The sequence below is a fragment of the Sceloporus undulatus genome, chromosome 1 (genome assembly GCF_019175285.1).
Source record: "Sceloporus undulatus isolate JIND9_A2432 ecotype Alabama chromosome 1, SceUnd_v1.1, whole genome shotgun sequence".
Taxonomy (NCBI): domain Eukaryota; kingdom Metazoa; phylum Chordata; class Lepidosauria; order Squamata; family Phrynosomatidae; genus Sceloporus; species Sceloporus undulatus.
The window spans coordinates 42,940,162-42,962,512 of record NC_056522.1 but is presented as its reverse complement, the minus strand read 5'-3'; the positions used below and the strand labels follow the sequence as shown (position 1 = coordinate 42,962,512).

The 22,351-nt window shown below is 39.0% G+C and overlaps 1 protein-coding gene across 7 annotated transcripts in view; it reads left to right on the top strand.

The window, feature by feature from the left end:
* TLR5 (toll like receptor 5) overlaps positions 1-21,657 on the top strand; it is a 37,135-nt gene extending 15,478 nt beyond the window's left edge. For 3 of the 7 annotated variants that reach the window (XM_042440865.1, XM_042440901.1, XM_042440874.1), the window contains exon 2: positions 14,680-21,657. In XM_042440865.1, coding sequence (XP_042296799.1) covers positions 14,692-17,274 — 2,583 coding nt within the window. In that variant the 5' untranslated portion in view covers positions 14,680-14,691 and the 3' untranslated portion in view covers positions 17,275-21,657. Of the gene's footprint in view, positions 1-12,037; positions 12,267-12,450; positions 12,621-12,648; positions 12,704-14,679 lie in introns of those variants that run through there. The other 4 variants (XR_006100798.1, XR_006100799.1, XM_042440882.1 and 1 more) reach the window with 3 other exon arrangements.
* The last annotated feature ends 694 nt before the right edge of the window (positions 21,658-22,351 follow it).

Sequence of the window (22,351 nt, the reverse complement as noted above, 5' to 3'; positions counted from 1 at the left end):
AAAAAAATAGCGGAACGAATTAATTTCGTAACCCGGGGTACCAGTGTATATATGTAGTTCCATATCATCTATATGTGTAATCTAATTATAGCATACGTTTATATAGTCTTACACGATTTCTATTCTGTTCATGTGTTTCTAGCTTTTATTAAATCTTAAATGTTTGATTCAAATCCATTTCTCTCAATTAGGTTAACTATATTCTAAAGGGGGTAGAATTCACAGACATAACTGTGTTAGTCTGGAATATCAGTAAGCAAAAAGAACTTGAAGCACTTTTCAGACTTATTGCATGAGCTTTTGTAGATTCAGTCTACTTCCTCAGATTCACTTCCTCTTTTGCACAGTTAGTCTAAAAGGAGCTGCAATATCCCTTTGTATATTCTCTAAATAAATTCTTTACATATATTCTTTAAATAAATAAATACCAGCAAATACATCAAACAGTGTTGCTTTAAGCAAAGTAGGGAAGCCTATACTGGACTAATTAAACAGGGAATTGGCTGCTGAAAAAGCAGTCCTGAATGTTCTGTGTTCCTAGTTTACTGACTGAAGAGGATAATGTATTAAGCTAAAACATTGCCCAGCAACCAAATGTTACTCCCTATTTATCTTTTTGGACCTTACAGAAGATGTTATTCAGCTGTTTGTGGAATTGAAAACTGTTGCCCAAATTATGAATACCTTTATTGTGTTGGATATAAAATCTGTGGTCTAGACAGTTGTGTTCCTCCATAGCCAATTCTGAAATAAATTAATTCCACAAGCTTCTGATACCAGTAATCACCCAATCTTGCATTTCCTTAGGTTTTTTTTTTCCTTCAGATCTTAGCTTTAGGATAGCCTTTGGAAGCACATAGTAGTTATTAATTTCTGCCTCCTTTAAAACAAAATTTAACAATATGCATATTTTCAAAGATCCTTAGTCTACAAGTCATAGCATCCCTCACCATTAGCTAAGCTGGTTAGGGGATGATTGGAGTTTCAGTCCAGCAATATCTAGATGGTTGCCTGATACCTAGCATTTCACTAAAGTATTAAATATAACTTTGATCCCTTTTGATCTGTTTTCAAATTAAGCAATATGTCTGTGTGTTTATGTGCCTTTAGGTCACCTGTCATCTGTGGGTGTTTGCCTTCAAGCCACCCATGAATTCAATAGGGGTTCCTTAGGCAAAGAATACATAGAGGTGATTTTGCCAGTTGCTTCCCCTGAAATATAGCCTACAGTTTTTATTATTCGTGGACTGTTTCCCTTCCAAGTACTAACCAGCCAAACCTGCTTAGGTTCCAAGATCAGACCTGGTACCTTTAGAGTACTTAAGCTATTAAGCTATTCACATAAATGGAAATTCAAAACTTTGCAGTTTTAATAGCTGATATTCTTGCAGCTGATAAAGGAAGGCTGCAATGTGTTTCTTTTGAGTGCTCCAAGCAACATTCTTGAGTCAATTTCCTAGTATTATTCAAAGTCACAATATATATAAAGGGGAAATGTTCAGATTGGCTTATCAAGTCAGAATAAGAACAAGAAGAATCCATTGCCTCTTTAAACCCTGCAAAAATATACATATTTTAAGTGTCACATCAAGGTGATATTTCATATGTTGGTTAGATTTTCCTACAAGATCAGTTTTGGGGTCTTTTTTTTTTTTTTCATTCTTAAAATTCATTTTTATAAGGCAGGCTTAAAGCTGAATATAAAGAAAACAAAAATAATGACCACAGAAGAACTACATAAATTCAACCTAGACAATGAGAAAACTAATATAATTAACAAGTTCCCCTACCTTGGATCAAACATTGATCAGAATGGAGCCTGCAGTCAGGAAATCAGAAGAAGACTGGAAGGGCAGGTATGAAAGAACTAGAGAACATCATAAAGAGATACACAACTGAACACTAAAGTTAGAATTGTACAAGGCGTTGTATTACCCATTACCATGTGTACATAGAGCTGGAGAGTGAGGAAGACAAATAAGGAGACAACCAACACATTTCAGATGTGATGCTGAGAAGATTGAGGATATTGTGGACAGAAAAAAGGACAAACAAATGAGCAGATAAAGCCAGAAATATCCCTGGAAGCCAAGATTATCAAATTGAGGCTTTGGTCACATCATGAAAAGGCATGATTAATTGGACCACACGCCAGATGGATAGACTCAAACAGGGAGGTCACAGGTAAGAAATTACAGGAACTGAGTAGAGCAATGGAGGATAGGGAGTCTTGCTATTGGGTTGGGCTGCTATTGGTTGGGGCAATTTGAGGGCAGTTAACAACAATAAAGTTGGTAAAAAAAAATCTTATGACACATAACAACAACAATTTTTATTATTAAGACATGGTGAAGTCTTAATAATAAAAATTGAAGACAATAATACACAAATATATAGTGAAATGGATGTTACAGTGCATATTGGTACATAAAATTGTGTAATTAACAAGAAATTAAAAACAGTGTTTTGAATTTTAGCCTAATTAAGAGTACAGTAAGGATCTTTGGTGCTGATCGCTTGTATTTAGAAAGCCTGAAGGAAACTTTCAGTAGGCCACCAGTATCCAAAATAAAATTGTGTCTAAATATATGTACATTTTTCTTGTATATCCTTTGTATGTGCATGTAATAAGCCATTAGCTAATGCATATATAGTGAGGCCTGAATATATTCACTCAAATGATAAGCTGTGGTTTTACATTAACTATATTGGATATGCATATATTTATATATCGTTGTTAAGAAGTATAGTACTTTACATGGTAAACCAGGATGCCTGAGTGAACTGATAGTTGGATTTAAAGCAAGGAAACCCAGATTCAGATCCATTCTTCACTGTGTTTCTAACTAGACAACAGACACTTTCACTGAAACTTACCTACCACAAAGGGTTTTGTAATGACAAAATGGAGTGATAATAAATAAACAGAATTCTTTTCTGACATGTAAAAACGAGTAATAAATAAGCCAAATTATTTTCGGACATGTTTACTTCTCTCTCTTTTGCCCTTGCAAGTTTTCAGTTAGAAATTTCATAAAGAAGGGACTGATGGTGGTTGGGCGGGTGTGAGAAAACCAAAAGCAAAGATAATGAGGGAGGAATATAGAAATGCAGTTACAGTACTAAAACAAAGATTTAATGCCTTTCCCAATCTGGTACCCTCCAGATAAATTTAACTACAACTACCATGGCCCTAACATCCACAAAATTATCTAAAATATCCCCTAATTCACTGTATCTTGTGGAGGTGAATTCCATAGTTCCACTAAGCATTGTGTGAAGAAGCACTTTATTCTCTCTGTTGTGAATTCAGCTTCAGTGAATGACCCAAGCTCTGGAAATAACTACGCAGACCTATGTCGCAATTCTTTACTTTAGCTGAACCAGTTTTTAAAGAAAACCTGGAAATTCTCCAACACATTCCAAAGGCAGAACAATTAGTGATTTATTTATTTATTTATTTGGTCAGAGTTTTCAAGACTGTGTCTGGCACAGTTGAGAATTTTCTTACAAAAGAGAGAATGATAGAAAGTAGACGTGATCGACTTTCTTCAGTGCTACCAGTTCAATATGCAGCTGATATGGATGCTGGCTGCGGATCCATCATTCAGCATGGCTATTATATATGTATGTAATAAGACTGGGAGGTTATCATTTTGAGTAGTAGAATGGTAGCAGGAAGCATAAGGGAAGCAAGTGGGGAGCTTAATCCTTTTTTCATTTGCTTTTTCATTGCTCAGTACATTCCCCTTCCACTGGTTTTTCTTCCACAACATTCTCAGTGCATATTTAAACTAGTAATATTCATCTGTAATCCCCAAATTTGGAGTTGAAAGATGGAGAGCAGAGCTTCTTTGTAGTATAACTTACAGAATTACCCAAACAGCATGGCTAGTATTTGGAGAATCTGGGATTTGTGATCCCAAAAAAGGTGACTTTCTCATGCTGTGGAGGAAAACACCAGCACAGAGAATAATTCTGAGCAGAAAAGTTGCTGATAGGATTGGGTGTAGCATACATATCCGCAGTTCCTCTCTTAAAAATGCAATTTCCTGATGTTTTCTTAGTCCATAATTATTATTACACATGTTTGTGTGTAGCATGGAACTTGTGTCCCTTTCATACTTACGAAACCCTGATTCATAATTTTTCTGTGATCAGCAAACATGACAGATGTGGCTTGTTCTGCTGTTGCTTAAGCAATGGCAGATGCAGTTGAGCAAACAAAAAGGAAGTAGTTGTACTTCTTACACTCACACTCATTTCTTGTCGTTACACTGGGAGAAAAGCTGATGGTGCTCTTGCTCTGTTCTGCATTCAAATTTGAACCTTCTGCAAATTTGCGTCAAAAGCAAACTATTCAGGTCAGTTTAATAAATTGAGCAGTAAGTAAGTAATATTCCCTTTGTCATTGTGTATTTATTCAGTGCTGCTTTTAATATTGCATTACAGGAAGACTTGCAATCGTACTTAGAGCTGTGTGTGTGTTACATTGTGCTCTCATGAAAAGAATTTTCAAGCGATGTTGTATGGCACTTTGACTGTTGAAGATTGCCAAGCTCAACACCAGGCGAGGTAGCTGTTTCATGGGGAGGGGGAGAGTAGTTAGAAGTATGTCCAAATTTATATTCTGTATCCAAAAGCAGTCCTCTGTTCTTTGTCTTCACTTCCAAAACCTTCAGATCTTTCTTAATGCTTTCATGGGGAAAAAATCCTCCTGATAAGACCTGCAAGTTGACCAAATGGTGTCATGGACCTCTTGGATTACATTGATGAAGTAGGTAGCTAGTACTTGTGGATATCACCCTTTTCCTCTTGCAAATATTCCAGAGATTTGATGAGTGGGGGAAACAGAGATCCTTAATGTTGGAAGCATTATCTATAGTTCAAAGAGAAGTTGGAAGGTATTCTGTGTATCACTTGGTATTTCCCCCCAGATATATGGAGTTAGTTGCCATATATAACACATGCATGAAGATTTGGATCAGATAAGACTACAACTCCTGGCATATTCTGGGGATTCTTGGAGGTGTAGTCCCAAAAAGTAATCTTTCCAGGCTCTGAGCTGGACAAAGAGAGGGAAGAAGGTTGCAAGCCAGACACCAACACCCAATCTTTTAACAGTTGTTAATGGAGCATGAACATTTGCAATTGCATTGGATCACTGTTTCATTTGTATAATGTGGGGTTTTGTTTTTGTGGCAAAACTGATAATGAAATGTGATTCAGCTGTGTTAGATCATTCATCTTTATCTGTCTGTAGAAATCTATGGCCTAGACTGGTAGTCTACAAGATAGGCTGCTCATTACTTTGCTACAGGAGTCACACTTGACTTTATTGATTTTGTAATTGTCAGTCCAGGACTCAAGGTGGTATAAAAGCAAACATAATCAGTTGAACATAGTGGCTTGAGCATTGGACTACAACTCAGGCAATCAGGGTTTGAATCCTCGCTTAGCCATGAAAACCCACTGCATGACCTTGTGCAAGTCACACTCTCAATGTCAGAGAAAGGCAAAGGCAACCCCTACACTGAACAAGTCTTGCCAAGAAAACCCCATGGTAGGGTGGTCTTACTGTCATCATAAGATTTCTAGGAATTGGGGAAGGGGGAGTAGCAAAATATATATCTCTCTCTCCCTCTCTCTCTTTCTCTAAGCAGTCTGTGAGAGGTTCTGGGAGTCTATATTGTTAATGCAGCAATTTAGTTACCCGTTATCAATAATTCATGGGATTGGCCTATTTGTTAATTACTGGCCCAGAGCCCAGTCTCCCTGCACCTTCTAGAATACATTTATAGGATTGCTTGCGGGGATGTGGTTCCACAGCAGTTTACACTTATTAAGTCTGAAGACAATTATGCTGAAGGGAACAAAAAATTTCCCTTTGGATTCAAGTCAGCAATTTCAGCAATAATCTTAGCAAATTTATAAAAACATTACTGTATTGATAAAACTGGCTGTCTTTATCCTGGCAATGCAGACTATAACTGGTACCATCAAATTATAGGTGTATCCAGTGAAGTAGGTGAAACACTGAAAGGCTCATTGCCATATGGGTAGGACTACCTTTTCTACACAGTTCACTCACTAATGGAATGCCAGTTCCAGCAGAAAGAATGTATGAGAGCCTTTAAAATTACACTGTGGTACAAAATGACCCCACAGATAAGTGATTCCTCCAGTGAGGCTGTAATCTATGATGGTTGCCTCTAATACATTTTCATCTTTACATTCTCTGTGCTGGAGAGCTGGCACCATAACCAAAATAATTTGAGGTGAAAGAATAGTCATGTGACTTAGGTCAGCCTCTTTGAAACAGATACATTGGATTACAGCACCCATTGCCAGCAGCAAGGAAGCCAGTGGTCATGCTTGAAGTGCACAGTTTTAAGGCACATTATTTTGTACCTTGAAGTGTATCATTTTGAAAAACTACATATTTAAATGCAAATTTTCATGTCAGTTTTTGTTTTTAAAAATAAAAATTGTTTGTGAGAGCAAGATGGATTTTTAATGGATACATACAGTAGCTTAGTCGGTTTTAATGTGTAGTTTTTAATCTTACATTGTTTAATATTTTAAGGGGGGTATTATGTATATATGAATGTATTTCGACCTGTTGTACGCCACTTTGATTACCTGGCAAAAAGCGGGATAGAAATAAAAATTTTATATTTTATTTATTATTTATTACTCACAAAGAAAAAAAATAGACTGAATCATCCATCCCTAGGTGTGTGCTCTACTAAACGTGCTCTTCTGCATAATCCACTATCTTCTAATTGATGTCCAATTTGATCCTATGTATGTATCAATAGACTATGAATTTACAGGGGTTGTTTCTATGCCACTCTTCTTCATCAGCTCCCTTGTTCATTCTTGAGAATCTAGAGTTGCGCTGAAATTTCTCATGTGCCCGTGCCTCCTCTTCTCCCCTGCCTTCTTGGGACTTCAACTGTCTCTAGGAAAGTCCTTCCCTGAAAAGTCCTGCCCCCAGAAGGCAGAAGTCCCACCCCCCAGCACCAGGTGACTCCCACTGCAGGAACACCTTCAAGTTTGGGCACTCGCTCTCTAAAAGTTTCGCCATCACTGGTATAGGTTCTTAATAGAACATGTTACTTTTTATTTAATAATAATAATAATAATAATAATAATAATAATAATAATATGTTTTATTTATAGACCGCTATTCCGCAATAATCATAGCGGTGTACAGTAAAAATTGAATACAATACAAATACAAGGTGACAGTTAAAGGAGGGAGAAGTCTCGTCCTTCAGGCAGTCCCTGATGTTGCTGGGTCTGCCTGATCGCTCCTCTGAGGCCAAGCTGACAGTTAGGAGGGAGGGCCTCCTTCCTTCAGGCAGTCCAGATGTTGCTGGGTCTGCCTGATCGCTCCCTCTGAGCCGAGATGACAGTTGAGGAGGGAGGAGCGGGCCTTTCCTTCAGGCAGTCCCGATGTTGCTGGGTCTGCCTGATCGCTCCCTCTGAGGCCGAGATGGACAGTTGAGGAGGGAGGGGCCTCTTCCTTCAGGCAGTCCCGATGTTGCTGTGGTCTGCCTGATTCGCGTCCCTCTGAGGCCGAGAGATGAGCAGTTGAGGAGGAGGGGAGGGGCCTCTTCCTTCAGGCAGTCCCCGATGTTGCTGGGTCTGCCTGATCGCCCTGTCTGCGGCGAGATGACAGTTGGAGAGGGAAGGGCCTCTTCCTTCAGGCAGTCCCCGATGTTGCTGGGTCTGCCTGATCCCTCTGAGGCCAAGATGACAGTTGAGGAGGGAGAGGCAATCAATTTGATGCAGTCGAGTGATTGGTGACTTCACATTTTCTTGTCATCAGCCATCAGCCCTACCCCCTTTTCTTTTTATTGTCTTTTCTGTAAAACTGTCAAGGAAGAATTATGTCTTGTCAGTTTATTGGGACTTTATTACACAATCCTGCTGTCCTATTACAATTGCACTAGTTAAAGAATGGAACCATACCAGTTTGGCATCCTTTTTTATCACACTTGATAAGTGTTTTGGTGATCCATGTCCAAATGATCTTTTTTCAGTACTGCCAAATACTGCATTCTGGGATGAAGGATGGGGACAAATTATCATGGCTGCCAACTGCCTCAAAGGCTGGATACTGTGTGAATATGCACACAGCAGCTGGCTTCAGGAGGCGTTTGGCAGCCACAATTGCTCCTCCTTCTGAAGTGTGGGGCAACTGTGTGCACATTCACACAGCAATCCTGCACAAGCGATCATGACCACCAATCAATTCCTTAAACCAGATGCTGTGTGCCCATTCATGCAACAACTGGCTTCGGGAAGTGCTTGGCAGTCCAGTCACTATAAGGGAGAGGAGGAGAAGAGCAGACTCATGCCCACTCACACGATCTGATTGCCTGAGAAGCAGAACTGCAGTGGAAGGGACCTATTATACAAAAGCAGTAATGGAATAGCAGTGAGATTGAGAGCCTATTGATGGGTTTTGCCCATCGGTGAAAAGGTGTGCTACAGAAACAAATGGAATTCAACGAAGCAATAGGATGGACATGACATTGTGTGATAAGTACCAGCCCAAGATGATTTTATCCTGTTAAAATTCCACTTTTTAAACTTATGTAATAAAGTGCTGTCCAGTTCGTTTTATAAATTATTGCCCCATTTCAGCTTTACCCAACCCAATACCCTCCAAATGTTTTATACTATAACTCTCATGTTTCCTGACCATTGCTCATATTGTTTTAGGACTGATGGAAGTTATAGTTGGAATGATCTGGAAAGCACTTCATTGGGGAAAGCTACTCTGAAGGAACGCTCCCTGCCTGTCTTGAGGCAATTCACAGGAGATCTGGGTTCATCGGTGATCCAAGCAAGAGGAGAACTGCCCAATCATCCCTCCCTCCATCTCCCTCCCCTTTCTAAAGCTCAGTTGCAGGACTCTGGTTTTGATAATCACTAATTCAGTGAGCCATCTTTGGGTTTCCAGTGCAGCTGACGAAGGCAAGAGACACAAGAAGCCTGTCCTTCCATCAGTTTAGGAAAGTGGCATATTCATTGTAAATCCACACTTGTGCTATGAACGGATTGCCTTGAAGCCCAAGGGAGAGAAGGTCATAACATTGCATAGTACTAATTATTTATAGTACTAGTTATTTATAGTGCTAATTACTATGTATTATTTTCAATACTCTTTTCAACTCCAGGGGCACATGTGGCCTAAGATATTAGATGCCAGAGAGAATAGCAAGGTGCTCTAAGTTATCTTTGTTGCTTGAAATATTATGTGTTGTATGTTACCGTTGCTTTCCTTGCCCTTAATGCAGAGATAGTGCAGGTGGCAATCTTGAATAAACAAATCATAAAACAATATATTGAAATGTGTTAGATACTTAAACGTAAAAAACAGGATACAAATAAACTGCTACTTGTAACTGGCCAGAAAGGAGCAGAATCTCCTAAACTCTAACTTGAACTTCCTTATCTTTATGCCACCAAGGGCCTGTGGAATCCTGGGGCACACTTGGCACCATGCAGCAAACTGTGGCATTGGCTGGGAGATCCCATTCTGGCCAAGGACCAGGTCTCTGTGACTCCTCACCATCATCCCCAGGGACTGTTCCATCACCCCAGTTAGCAGCATTGGTAGCTGCAGCACAACAGCAAGACTTATTCCAGATACGTCTGGCAGTTGCCCAGGCTGGGAGGCAAAGTGCTGCCCAGCATGGCACCATTCTGGATTTTTTTTCTGTTACACTATTTGTATGGGACTTGTAGAGCCTCCACTAACAGTTGCAATCTGTATTAATTAGTTTGGGAAAATATTCAACTTGACTATGTGAGGGGGGTAGCATATGCAGGAACAAACCACCAACTATACCAGTACTCTCTATGGACACTCCAGGCATGGAGAACTGTATGTTCATTCATTAAGGAAAATAGAAAGTAGCACACACACAGTGGTAACATACATTCATACAGCATATATAGCTTAACCAAACACAGAAAACTGAAAGGGGATAGTTGAGGGTAGGGTTGGATGAGGCAATAGCTACCAGTCTTGAAGACAAAGGTCAATGGAAAGCTGGGAAGTATGAAGACACAAGCCTCAAAGCTTGGGACTGAGTGCAGATTTCAGGGAAACATATGGAAACTGATGCCTGAGGACAACAGTCACTGTGCATGCATGGGAGGGGGGAAGCGTTTGCCACAAAAGATCTAGCTTTTGAGGTGATATTTATACCCTTAAGCCATGAGAGGTCCATGGGAAACCAAAAGTTTGATTACCCTACAACAAAACCTGGAAAGATTTCCCAAATGTAGAGCTTGTTTTGATATTTGGGAGATGAGAGGGATTGATTGTGATTGATGATGCTTTATGGACTTTACAACATCTAGATAAGATCTAGGGTCTCCAGGAATGGACGGCAGGAAGGAGGTGTTTAGGAATACACAAGAGATGAAAGGGGGATTCTGGTCTTGTTTGATCTGGAAGAACTCATCCTTTGGTTTTTGATGTCTATCTGAAATGCAGGGTGAGGGGGGAATGTGGTGGTGGTTGTTTTTAGTAAGCTCCTCCATCCCTATGCCTTTCCTCAGGGCTGGGTGTGTGTGTCTTTCACACTACCTACTCCAGTGCTGTGAATGCTATTGCAAATCACATCCACTCATGCTGCATATCTGGGTGGGTAAATATATTAGGAAATGTTTGGATACTTATATAACTTAATAGGAAATGAAGAATCTTTGCCCAGTGGGCCACATCTAGCTCATGGCTGGCCTGCCTTGGTCCCACTGCCCTCAGGCTTCTCTTTATAATTGTCATGTGTGGGGCCATTGGGAGTCACACACAGCTGAGGAGGAAAGAGCTAAAGATTGTCATGTCCACATACCAAAGTAGCACCCCAAGGAGCCTTTTTGAAGCCAAAGTGCTGCATCAGGGAGCAGGAGTCAGGAGAGTAGTTAGCCATGGTAAGATGTGGAAAGAAGAAACAGGTTTTTAAAAGAGATACACATAAGAAATTGAACAGCTTGAAAGTATAAGTGTGAGAGATGGAGAGGAGTGACAGGAAGGCCTAGATTTTTAACCAGTCCCCATCCATCCACTAATATCTTTACATAAAAGATCTCTAGATTTGGCCTTTGGTTATTTATAAAATGAACTGGAGCATCCACTAACAACTTTTGTCTGTATCTCTTGATGTGAGCATACCACATACTGCCTGAAGAGGATGCTCTCAGGTATTGTAAGAATATTAGGCAGGGCATGTTCAAAGGTTTGTTCCTCACAGCCACACCCAAACATTGTGCCAGGGCAAATGCCTAAACATAGATCCATTCCTATACAAAGTCATTTTATTGTTTCATTTTCATTGTTATTTTTAATAGCTATGTTTTTTGTTGTTGTCAACTGCTGTCAGGTTGATTTCAGCTTATGGTGATCCTGTGAATGAATGACCTCCAAGTCGCCTTGTTATCAACAGCCCTGCTGAGGTTTTGCATGGTCAAGGCTGTGGCTTCCTTGATTGAATCTATCCATCTGAAATTTGGTCTTCCTCTTTTCCTACTGCCTTCTACTTGATCAAGCATTATTGTTTCTTCTAGTGAGTCATATTCTCATAAGATGTCTAATATGACAGCCTCAGTTTAACATTAATGTTCAACTGGCTTCTAGGAAGGGTGCAGTCTTCTCATGCAATAAGGCTCTCAATCTTCTTACCATTTCTTGGCTGCAGTCTCCATTCTGATTAATGACTGATCCAAGGTATATGAAATCTTTTATTATCATTGTCTTCATTGTTCACTTTAAAATTCAGTAAAACATCTGCGGTCATTATTTTTGTTTTCTTAATGTTCAACTGTAAACCTGTTTTTGCATTTTCCTCCTTGACTGTCTTCAATAGTTGTTCCAAGTCTTTGCTATTTTCTTCTAATAGTGTAGTGTCATCTGTGTATCTTAAATTGTTGGTGTTTTTTCTTCCAATTTACACACCTCCTGCCTCAGATAACAGAATGTACGTATGCTACATTCAGTGTACAAGTTAAACAGATAGTGTGGTAAGATGCAGTTTTGCCTGAATACCTTGCCAGTCAGAAACCATTCTGTTTCTCCATTTTCTATTCAAATTTTTATACATGTTATATTTGTAGCTATGTTTTTTAAATATGGTAGGCCATCTTGAGTCCCAGGCTGGGAAAAGTTGGGACAACAACAACAGTAGTAATAATAATACACTTGAAGATTGGATAATTGGGATATTTTATAGCCTTTGTTGCTGGTAAGTACAAACTGTGGAAAAGTTAAATGTGGTCTACAGCTTAGCTGGCATCCCATTTAAGGATAGTCCAGTCTATACAGTATGTTCTGCACTCCTTTTTGAACAGAAGGTGCCTGATTTTTAAGGTTTATCTATGTCATTCTGACATTTGAAATTACTTTAATCTTTGGATTTTTCCTTGCAGGAACTTAAGTAAAATGAAAACTGACTGGAATTCTGCCTTAAACATATTGGAATAGAATCCTAGAGTTGGAAGAGACCTCAAGGACCATCCAGTCCAACCCCCTGCCATGCAGGAACTCACAATCAAAGCACCCCCAACAGATGGCGATCCAGCCTCTGTTTAAAAACCTCCAAAGAAGGAAACTTCGCCACTCACCGAGGGAGTGTTCCACTGTGAAACAACTTGCATTCAGGAAGTTCTTGCTAATGTTGAGGTGGAATCCCTTTTCCTGCAGTTTGCATCCATTGCTTTGTGTCCTAGTCTCTGGAAAAGCAGAAAACAAGCTTTCTCCATCCCTTCAAATATTTAAACAGGGCTATTATATCAACCCTTAACCTTCTCTCCTTCAGACTAAACATACCCGATGACCAAAGTTGCTCCTCATAGGATATGGTTTCCAGACCTCTACTTGGATCTTACCTGGAGGTTTCCTGTTCAAGTATTAATCAGGTTCATCCCTGCTTAGCTTCTGAAATCAGATCAAATAAGCGGCAAAAATAAATTTCCCTTATAGGGGTCTAATCTGCACTATAGAAATAATGAAGTTTGATACTGCTTTGACTGCTAGGGCTCCAACGTATCGAATCCTGGGATTTGTAGTTGTATGTGGAACCATAGCACACTGACAGAAAAGGCTAAATATCTCACAAGACTACAAATCCCAGAATTTCATATCATTGAGCCATGACAAAATAGTGTTAAATTACATTATTTTTGCAGTGCAGATTAAACCAAGAAAGCTTCTTTACAAGTTACTTTGAAAGAAAACTGATTATCAAATTGAGATATGTTACTAGATCTTAGTTTATGTGCAGTTTACTGAACCTGAATTTCTAGTTAAGAGCTTTGCTTTAATGCCTTGCAAGAAGGGTATGGGTGCTTCAAGGTGATGGTTGTGTCATACAGTCACTGTGCTCATCTGCACAATTTTATAAAGGGCAGCAGGCTGTGATCTGTTCCACTTGTAACCCTTCCATATTTTTCTGTCTCTTTTTCCATCTTTTTTTTCTTTCCACACACAAAAAGAACATCATTCTGGAGAAAAAGAACAGCTGCACAATGTACTTTAACTGTATTAATAGCCCTTGTTCTGGATGCACGCTGCTTCTTCTGCTTCAGACTAGAGGGGAATAATAAAATAAAATAAAATATTTTAAATAATGAATTTTAAAAAAAATTAAAATGTAGTGGTAAAGAATATTTGTAGCATATGGTCTGGAACATGATTTTAACGCAGCAAATTTTCATCATAGCTCTCTCAGCTGTAGTTTTATCATCAGCAGGGAAAGTAGAGGTGGAAAGTAGAAATTAGAGGCATGCCTCATGCTGAGTCAGTCCATCGTGTCTGACCGCCAGTATCTCTCCAAGGTTTTCAACGAGATGCTTTCTTGGCCCTGTCTGGAGAACTCTGGTATTCCCTAATAATCTCCCAAGCAAACAAATTCTGGTCCTGCTTGGCTTCCAAAATCATCAAGACTGGATGTGTTAGGGTGGTGTGTTTGCCAAGATGTCAAGGCCAGGGGAATCAAATCATAATTCCATTTTAGGGGACTCATCTGATTGGCAGCTAAAGAAGCATGGAATCTTGCATGCTCTTCACTTTTCCCTTTTTCTTTTTAAAACTGCAATAATGTCCCTGCTGAATATATTTCAAGTGTGGATTCCTACAAAGAACCAGTCCAGATGGAGGGAACTTTATTGTTCTCCCAAGCCAGTGGGGGTAAATTCTCCACTACATATAGCAAGGATGGGAAACTACATCCCCCCAGATGTGTTTAAATGGCAACTCCCAGCATCCCTAGCCAGCAACCAGTGGTGACCAATACAGCAGTTGTAGTCCAACAGCATCTGGAAGGACATAACCACCCATCCCTAGTATATAAAATTGTGCTCGCAGTGAATTTCATGGTGGAGTAAAGATTTAAACCATGGTCTTTATTTCCCATCAGTTTTTTGATATAATGGTCAAACAGAATCTCAATCCTGAGAGTCAGAATCTTGATTAGGAAATGCAGAGGACAAACTGATCAATGGCTTCAAGCTTATGAAGCTTCTAGATAGCCACTGTTAGGAACTGGAAACAGAACCAGCTAAGACTTAATTTGTTCTGCAATTATGTTATGTTTAATCCAAATCTCTCTAGTTTGCTTGGAATTGTTATGGTATTATTTTCTCTCTCCTTCCTCACAGGGCATAGGCAAGATGCTTCATTATCTCCTAATGTTTCTCATTGGAATGAGGAATGCATGCAGAGAAATACTTGCCATTCCTTCATGTTCAGTGGAAGGCAAGATTGCTTACTATGATCATTGCAACCTCACTCAAGTTCCACCTGTACCTGAAGACATTGTTTTCTTCTCCCTAAACTACAACTCGATCCAGGAAGTGAATGCCACCTCATTCCCACTGCTGAAGGAACTGGTGTATTTGTTGCTTGGAACACAGTTTATTTTTCCTGTAACTATAAGAAGAGAAGCATTTAGAAACTTGCCAAATCTTCAGCAACTAGATTTAGGTGGAAACAAAATGACTGTCCTGGACACAGGTGCCTTCCTGGGCCTGTTCAATTTAAATAAACTTTTGTTATACTACAATGAGCTTAATGAATCAATTCTGGAAGAGGATTACTTTCAAGATTTGATTTCTTTAGAATATCTAGATCTTCAGTTCAATAAAATTGCAAGGCTTCACCCTCATCCATTATTTTACAATATGAAATCCTTGAACATTCTGATGTTGCAGCTAAACCAAATTAGGACTATCTGTGAAGGAGATCTTGATAGCTTTCAAGGAAAAGCTTTCAAACTGTTTAGTGTTACTTCTAATAGGTTGTACAAAGACAGTTCTGTGAACTGGACAGCTTGTGGGAATCCTTTCAAAAATATTATTATAGAAACATTGGATGTTGGCAGTAATGGTTGGAATGTGGCCACTACACAGCAATTCTGTACAGCTGTCCAGGGAACTCGCATTGTGGCCTTGAAACTCTCACACCACACTATGGGCTCATCATTTGGATATGCTAACCTCCGGAATCCAGACAGTGATACATTTGTAGGTCTTGCTAAAAGCAGCCTCCAATTACTTGATCTTTCACATGGCTATATTTTCCCTCTCAACTCATATGTATTTCAGCACCTTGGTGATTTGGGAGTGCTTGATCTTAACAGTAACAAGATAAATCAAATTGGAAAAGGAGCATTTTATGGCCTTAGGAGCTTACAACTGCTAAACCTATCATACAATCTTTTGGGTGAACTCCTCGATTACACTTTTGAAGGACTTCATAATGTCATTTCTATAGATCTACAAAATAATCATATTGGGGTGTTTGGTGAGAATCCCTTCAAACATGTACCAAAACTTCAGGAGGTAAATCTTAGGGATAATGCCCTAAAAATAATTCCATCATTCCCAAATCCCCTCTCTGTTTTTTTAGGAGGAAACAATCGGCTACAATCAAATGATGTCAACCAAGTAAATTCTATATTTCTTGATTTGGAAGGAAACAGGTTGGACAATTTGGGTTACCTTTACAAGCTTCTCCAAATTCCAGTTTTGCAGTATATCCTTTTGAAAAATAATCGTTTTTCTTATTGCTACAAATATAATGATGTAGCAGAAAACAACCAGCTAATCTACTTGGATCTTGGTGAAAATATGTTACAAATTATATGGGAGAGAAGAGCATGCTTGGATGTATTCAAGAAACTTTCCAAACTTCAAGTTCTCCATCTCAATAATAATTACCTTAGTTTCCTTCCAGAAGGTATCTTTAGTGGCCTAGTATCACTGAATAAACTTAACTTAGCGTCTAACCTGTTGACTTACATTTCTCACAATACCTTCCCTAAAAGTCTGCGGACACTTCAGTTATCATCAAACCAACTTCTTTACCCAGATCCTCAGATTTTTGCAGCCCTAGACCATTTGGATATCACCTATAATAGATTTTTCTGTGATTGCCTCTTAAGCAACCTGATTGGGTGGCTGAATGAAACCAATGTCACTTTAGCTGGATCACCAAATGACATGTTTTGTTTTGGACCCCGTGATCTTGCTGGTGTTCCACTTCACGAATTAAATGTTGATGTTTGCAATGAAGACAAGATCTTGGAGTCTCTACAGTTGTCACTTTTCATTTCCACCTGTGTTGTTTTGACAGTGTTCCTAGCTGCAGTGATAGTTTTCACTCGTTTTAGGGGAACTTGTTTTGTCTGGTACAAGACCTTTACAAGAACTTTGATGAAGGAGCGCCAGACAGACTTGGGTAAGAAAAAGTATAAATATGATGCCTATGTATGCTATAGCAACAAGGACTTTGAGTGGGTTCAAAATGCTGTGATAAAACACCTTGACTCCCAATATTCTGAGAAAAACAGATTTTCTCTTTGCTTTGAAGACAGAGATTTCCTTCCAGGAGAGGATCACATCAGCAACATCCGTGATGCCATTTGGAATTGTCGGAAAACTATTTGTGTTGTGACAAAGCAGTTTCTCAAGGATGGCTGGTGTGTAGAAGCATTTAATTTTGCCCAAAGTAGGTATTTTTGTGACCTGAAGGAAGTCCTCATTATGGTGGTAGCTGGATCACTTTCTCAGTATCAGCTTATGAAATATCAGCCAATCAGAGCCTTTTTGCAAAGAGGTCAATACTTAAGGTGGCCTGAAGAGGAGCAAGATGTGGAATGGTTTTTAAATGCGCTTTCTCACCAGATACTAAAGGAGAAGAGAATTAAAACAAAACCAAGCACTTTGGAACTGAAAGTAGTAACAACCTCTTAGCTGGCTAGCTGCCATTTCACTTTCATGAAGGGAGTCCTCCAAAGAGTGTCATTCAGTTCTTAAAATATACTGAGTCTCTCTATATGGGCATGGCAAAAACCAGCTTTGAAAATTGCAGTAAGAATACCGCATTGATCTTGATGTCGTTTGTCTTCACTGCCAAATGTAAGATTATAAACCCAGGTCTTGCATGATGGAAGTGGCCCAGCAAAGATCACCATGCTGCTCTGGAGGGCTCTTGCATACAGATGTGTGGCAGCTCAAAAGATTTTTACAGTCACAGCTATGTAAGCACTTGTTGGTTTAAGGTGGGAGTGGGTATTCTGTGGCCCTCTAGATGTTGTTGAACTACAGCTTTCATCAGTCCTTGACAGCAGATCCAATAATGAGAGATTATAAGGCTGTGGTCTGGAAACATCTGGAGGGTTACAAGTTGTCCAACTGTGGTTTTAAAGTCACTGGGTTTTTTAATCCAAAAATTAAAATAAAACATACATTATTTTTTCTGCAGACTTAAAAACATGTTGACAATCTGTAGCCCTGATATGAAACATGAGATATATATATGTTTCCACTGAAGCCCTTTTTCTGCATTAAACACAGCTGGCTATTACTGAACATGCTTCTATATCAATATTTGGCTTGGGTCCAGACTATCTGAAAGACCATTATTTCCCCATACAAATCTGCCAGATCTTTAAGATCATCAGGTCAGGGCTTCTCTTGGTCCCACCATCACCAGAGGCTTGCTTGGTGAGGACACCAGTGAAGGCCTTCTCAGTAGGTGATCCTATCCTCTGGAACATTTATATACGGTGAGCTAAACTGGTCCCCTTCCCAGTAGTGTCACGAGGGATGGTGTCACCTGGTGCAGTAACTCTAGGTGCCACATCCCCCGTGACCTCCTCCCAGACCACATCATAAAGAATCCTTAGCATTCTTGTGAGGAGGTCAAAGGGGGGGGGGGGTGACACCATGAGTTACCACACTGGATGACACCAACCCTAGTGATGCCCTGGGGCAGCTTGCATATCTTTGCATAGCCATGTTGTATCATCCAAAATCAATATTGGGGTCAACCACAATCTTAGTATTCTGTATCCTTAGTAATGTTTTTTGTAGTACAGTTACTCATAAATCACAATTCCCACATATCACTGCACGTCATGGCAATAGTTGTGACATAACCAACTAGCAAAATTAAAATTAGACCTTTAAATTGCAATAGTGTATGCATATCTTAAATGCAATTACATGTACATCGTTGTATGTGGTTAAAGTGAAAATTTGGTAAGATGTGATGTTTTTAAAGAAAAAATTTAAAGTAATACATTTTTTAAAAAAAATTAACATTTTTAATTTTTTTAAAATTTTAAATTGAAAAAAACCTGTGGCCTTTCCTTTGTTTTCCCACTGAGCCTCCCCTCACTCACACTATCTCTTCAGAATTTTAGAGGGACACAGGCAAATCCCAAAAGGAGCAGTGGTGTCACTCCCCCTTAGGGGGTAGCCTGGTGCATTCTGCAGCCCCTGCAGCCCTACTTTCCTTTCACCCGCAGGCAAAGATGTTTTTGTCTGAGCAGGCTTTTAATATATAATCACTGCCAGATGAGGCTTCTTATTGAGGTACGTGTTATGTTTATTTATGCTTTTAACATTTGTATTTTTAACATAATTTTATACTGCTTTAATGAGGTGGTCTTAAATTGTTGTTTTTTTTAATTATTGTTAAGTTTTTAATTAATTTGATCTGTGAGCCCCCTGTGGGAGAAAGGTGGCATATAAGAAAAATAAAGAAATAAATAGATATTTTCAAAACTAGCTGAGCAGTTCTCTCACCATCAGGATTTTATTATTCATTAGAAGACTATATCCCTGTTTGGTCCTTTATTTCACATGGGTGGGGGGATATCCAGCTCCAGTCCATCAATTATGTATTTTCATTGGGATGTGTGTAGGAAGTTTGCACATATGTGGGGGCTCTCAACAGATGTGCTAATTAATACACTAGAAATCAGGAGGGAGGAGGCCTCCCACCACTGCTATTATGTTCTTTCTTCATGAATACAGAACTGGCAATGGGGGGGGGGGGGGGGGGGCTCTTATATGTTAACTACCTCAGGGATAGCTGGCTTATTGCCTTGGTCTAACAAAACGGGGGAGATTATCGTATGCCTGCATCTATCACGGCACAGATTTGGCATGCAATGATCTCCTAAGTCTAGCATCTCTTTGATTGTGTTGCACAAAATGTTAAGTTGATTGAAACATAGTCATTATCCAACTGCTAGTCCCACCTCATTAAATCAATGGAAACTTGGTAAGTCAACAACATGCATGTATGTTCCATGGATTCAATGGGTGTATTATAATTGGGATTAATAATTGTATTTAGACAATATAATGTTTTTGCAATACGCAGGTTACAGCAGTTTGATTGCACTGGCTGCAGCCTATAGAATCCTGGGATCTGTGGTCTGGTGAGTGACTTTGAATGCTCTGTTAGAGAGCTCAAGTGCTTTAGTACACAAGAGTGTCTTAGAACTCACTAGTGAAGAATTCTAAGTAGCTCACCAAACGACAGATCTCAGAATTCTCTAGGAAGAAGCCATGACAGTTAAAGTGGGGTCAAACCTCTGTAACCTTGTAGTGCAGATGCAACTTGTGCTGTCCATTTGAATGTATTTTGAACTACCTCCAGGTCTGAAGGATTTTACATAAAAGTAAATATCCAGTTTTCAAGGTACCAGGTAATGCTACACGTATCTGAATAAGTGTCAGCGTTTTGTGTTGTGAGATCAGGACAGAACTCTTCTGCTTAATGTGAAGTTTAAAATCAGTTATTATAAATGACTATGTTTAAGGAATTCTAGAGTTGCTCATGTAGTTCTATGTGATTCATTAATGTCCTTTGCTGTTTCCAAGAAAATGGGAGTTCAAAGTATCAGTTATCAGCCTTGTTTTAAACCATTTACAATATGTTGACTAGGAATTTCACCCAGATGTTAAGCAAGAGATAAAGTCCAAACGCCATGCACAAGGTGGATGCTTCATCTTGTGTAGCCTGCATAGAAACTATGTAGGCTGGCAATGGAAGAAAGCAACATCCTTTTCTTCACTATCAGTGCCGTATGTCATTGTACTAGATATGTAATAATTGAACTTTCTACATATTTGACACAGAAACATAGTGGTAACAGCTCCAAACCTGATGGAAATGCCACTGACTCATGCTCCGACTGCTAGCAGATTGGACCCCCTTTTTCCCCATGCAGCTGATGCCTGGTAAAGTTGGGGAGGGTGGTAAAATCATGGCAATGGTGTCACAGTTGTGACTAAGTAGCAATTGTTAATACAGAACACTTATGGATGCGTAAATCTAGGCAACAAGTCCATATTTACAATCACTGCTTAGTCATGATTGTGAGACTATTGCCACAAACATCAGCTTGATCTGAGCATCCATCAGGGATTTTTTGGCAGATGGACCAAGACAGGTTGCCTAGGTTACTGCATTATCTACTTAACTAAGTAGCTGATACAGAATACTGGCCCAGATGTTTATGCTGCAGTACATCTGAGGCCAATATTAGATATGAATGGGGAAGAATTGTAGAATTGTGTAAGACCTTACACAAGTAAACATCGTTGATGACTGAAATGTCATTTAACCCAATATCACCGGATATATAAATAAATAATTGTTTATCAGACTTTAATTCCAGCTGGTAATTTCTAAATGGTGTCCTCCTGCTGTTTTTGCTATTCAAAAATGGATGCAGCTCTTGGAAATTACAGGAATAATGTGAAGTATCAGGATCGTTGCAGAAATGAAAGGGGGCTAGTTGCTGTTGTTTTAAAAACCAGTCTCAAAAAAATTGTATTATTTTGAGTGGAAAATTTTTATATTGTAATACAGGGGCTCTGTCTTGTGTATTCACTTGTGACCATGTATATTCTGTATATTTTATTGTGACCTGACTTGTATATTTTATAATTAAATAAGTATTGTAACTGCTTCTGAACATTAATGTGAAAGAAAAGCCCATTTTCCCTGGGAATGGTATACTGTATTTTGATAGCTTAAGAATTTCAATGTTGTGTTGTGGTGTTATCTGGGTTTTTTTTTTACAAGAAAAGTAAAAATCCTATGACTTTCTTTCAAATGACTAATAAAGGTATAAATCCATTAAAAATGGAAAATATAAATATATGTGTATATTTCTTAATATGCAGTCACTCAATAAAGCAATAAGTGACTGACTTGGGAACTGGTTTCCTCTGTTATAACAGAACAATATTATATTAACTGGACTACAACTGATTCTTTTAAGTGAAAGTTATAAAAAAAACCTAGAAAGTGACATTATAATTGCTATCCTCTAGGTGGTGCTATCGGATCTTAAAAGCTTTGTGACTTGCAAAGTATGTCCTTGTGCATGTATACTGCCCACACAACTGTAGGTTATAAGTATTTCAATAAGCATTTTTTTTTTTATCACAGAACTATTTAGCCCTAAACCGATTTTGCTATGGTAGCATCAGGACATGTAGCACCACCACCCCTGGCAATTCATCTGACTTCTCTGTGTATATTCTAATTTCACATTTTTTGTTATCCAGTGATAATTGGTAGCATAAGCTTTTATAGAATTAAGTCTACAAAAGCTGTGCTACCAATTTCTTTCTCTCAGTTAGTCTTGAAAGTGCTGGAAGATCCCTTTGCATACTGATCCACACTAACATGGCTCTGTCTTTGAATTCTACCATTGGGGGCAAGTAAAGGAGAAAGTGATTTAGTGACTTTCAGATGTAGGTGAGGAAAAGAAGCACCTGCTGCAGGGTGGATAGAAGGAAGAAGCCAAGAAGAAAATGCTGAGCAGAAAAGAAAGTGGGAAACAGACACAAAGAAATAGCTGTCAGAGTTGTGCTAATAAAGCAGTCTGACTATGAAAAGCTAACTGACACTGCACTGTGTAAGCAACAGTGTGATAGGACTGGATCACTTGTGTTTTGTCCTTAAGTAGTTATGTTAATATGTGACTAAACTGCTTAGAACGTATAGCATAATCAGATA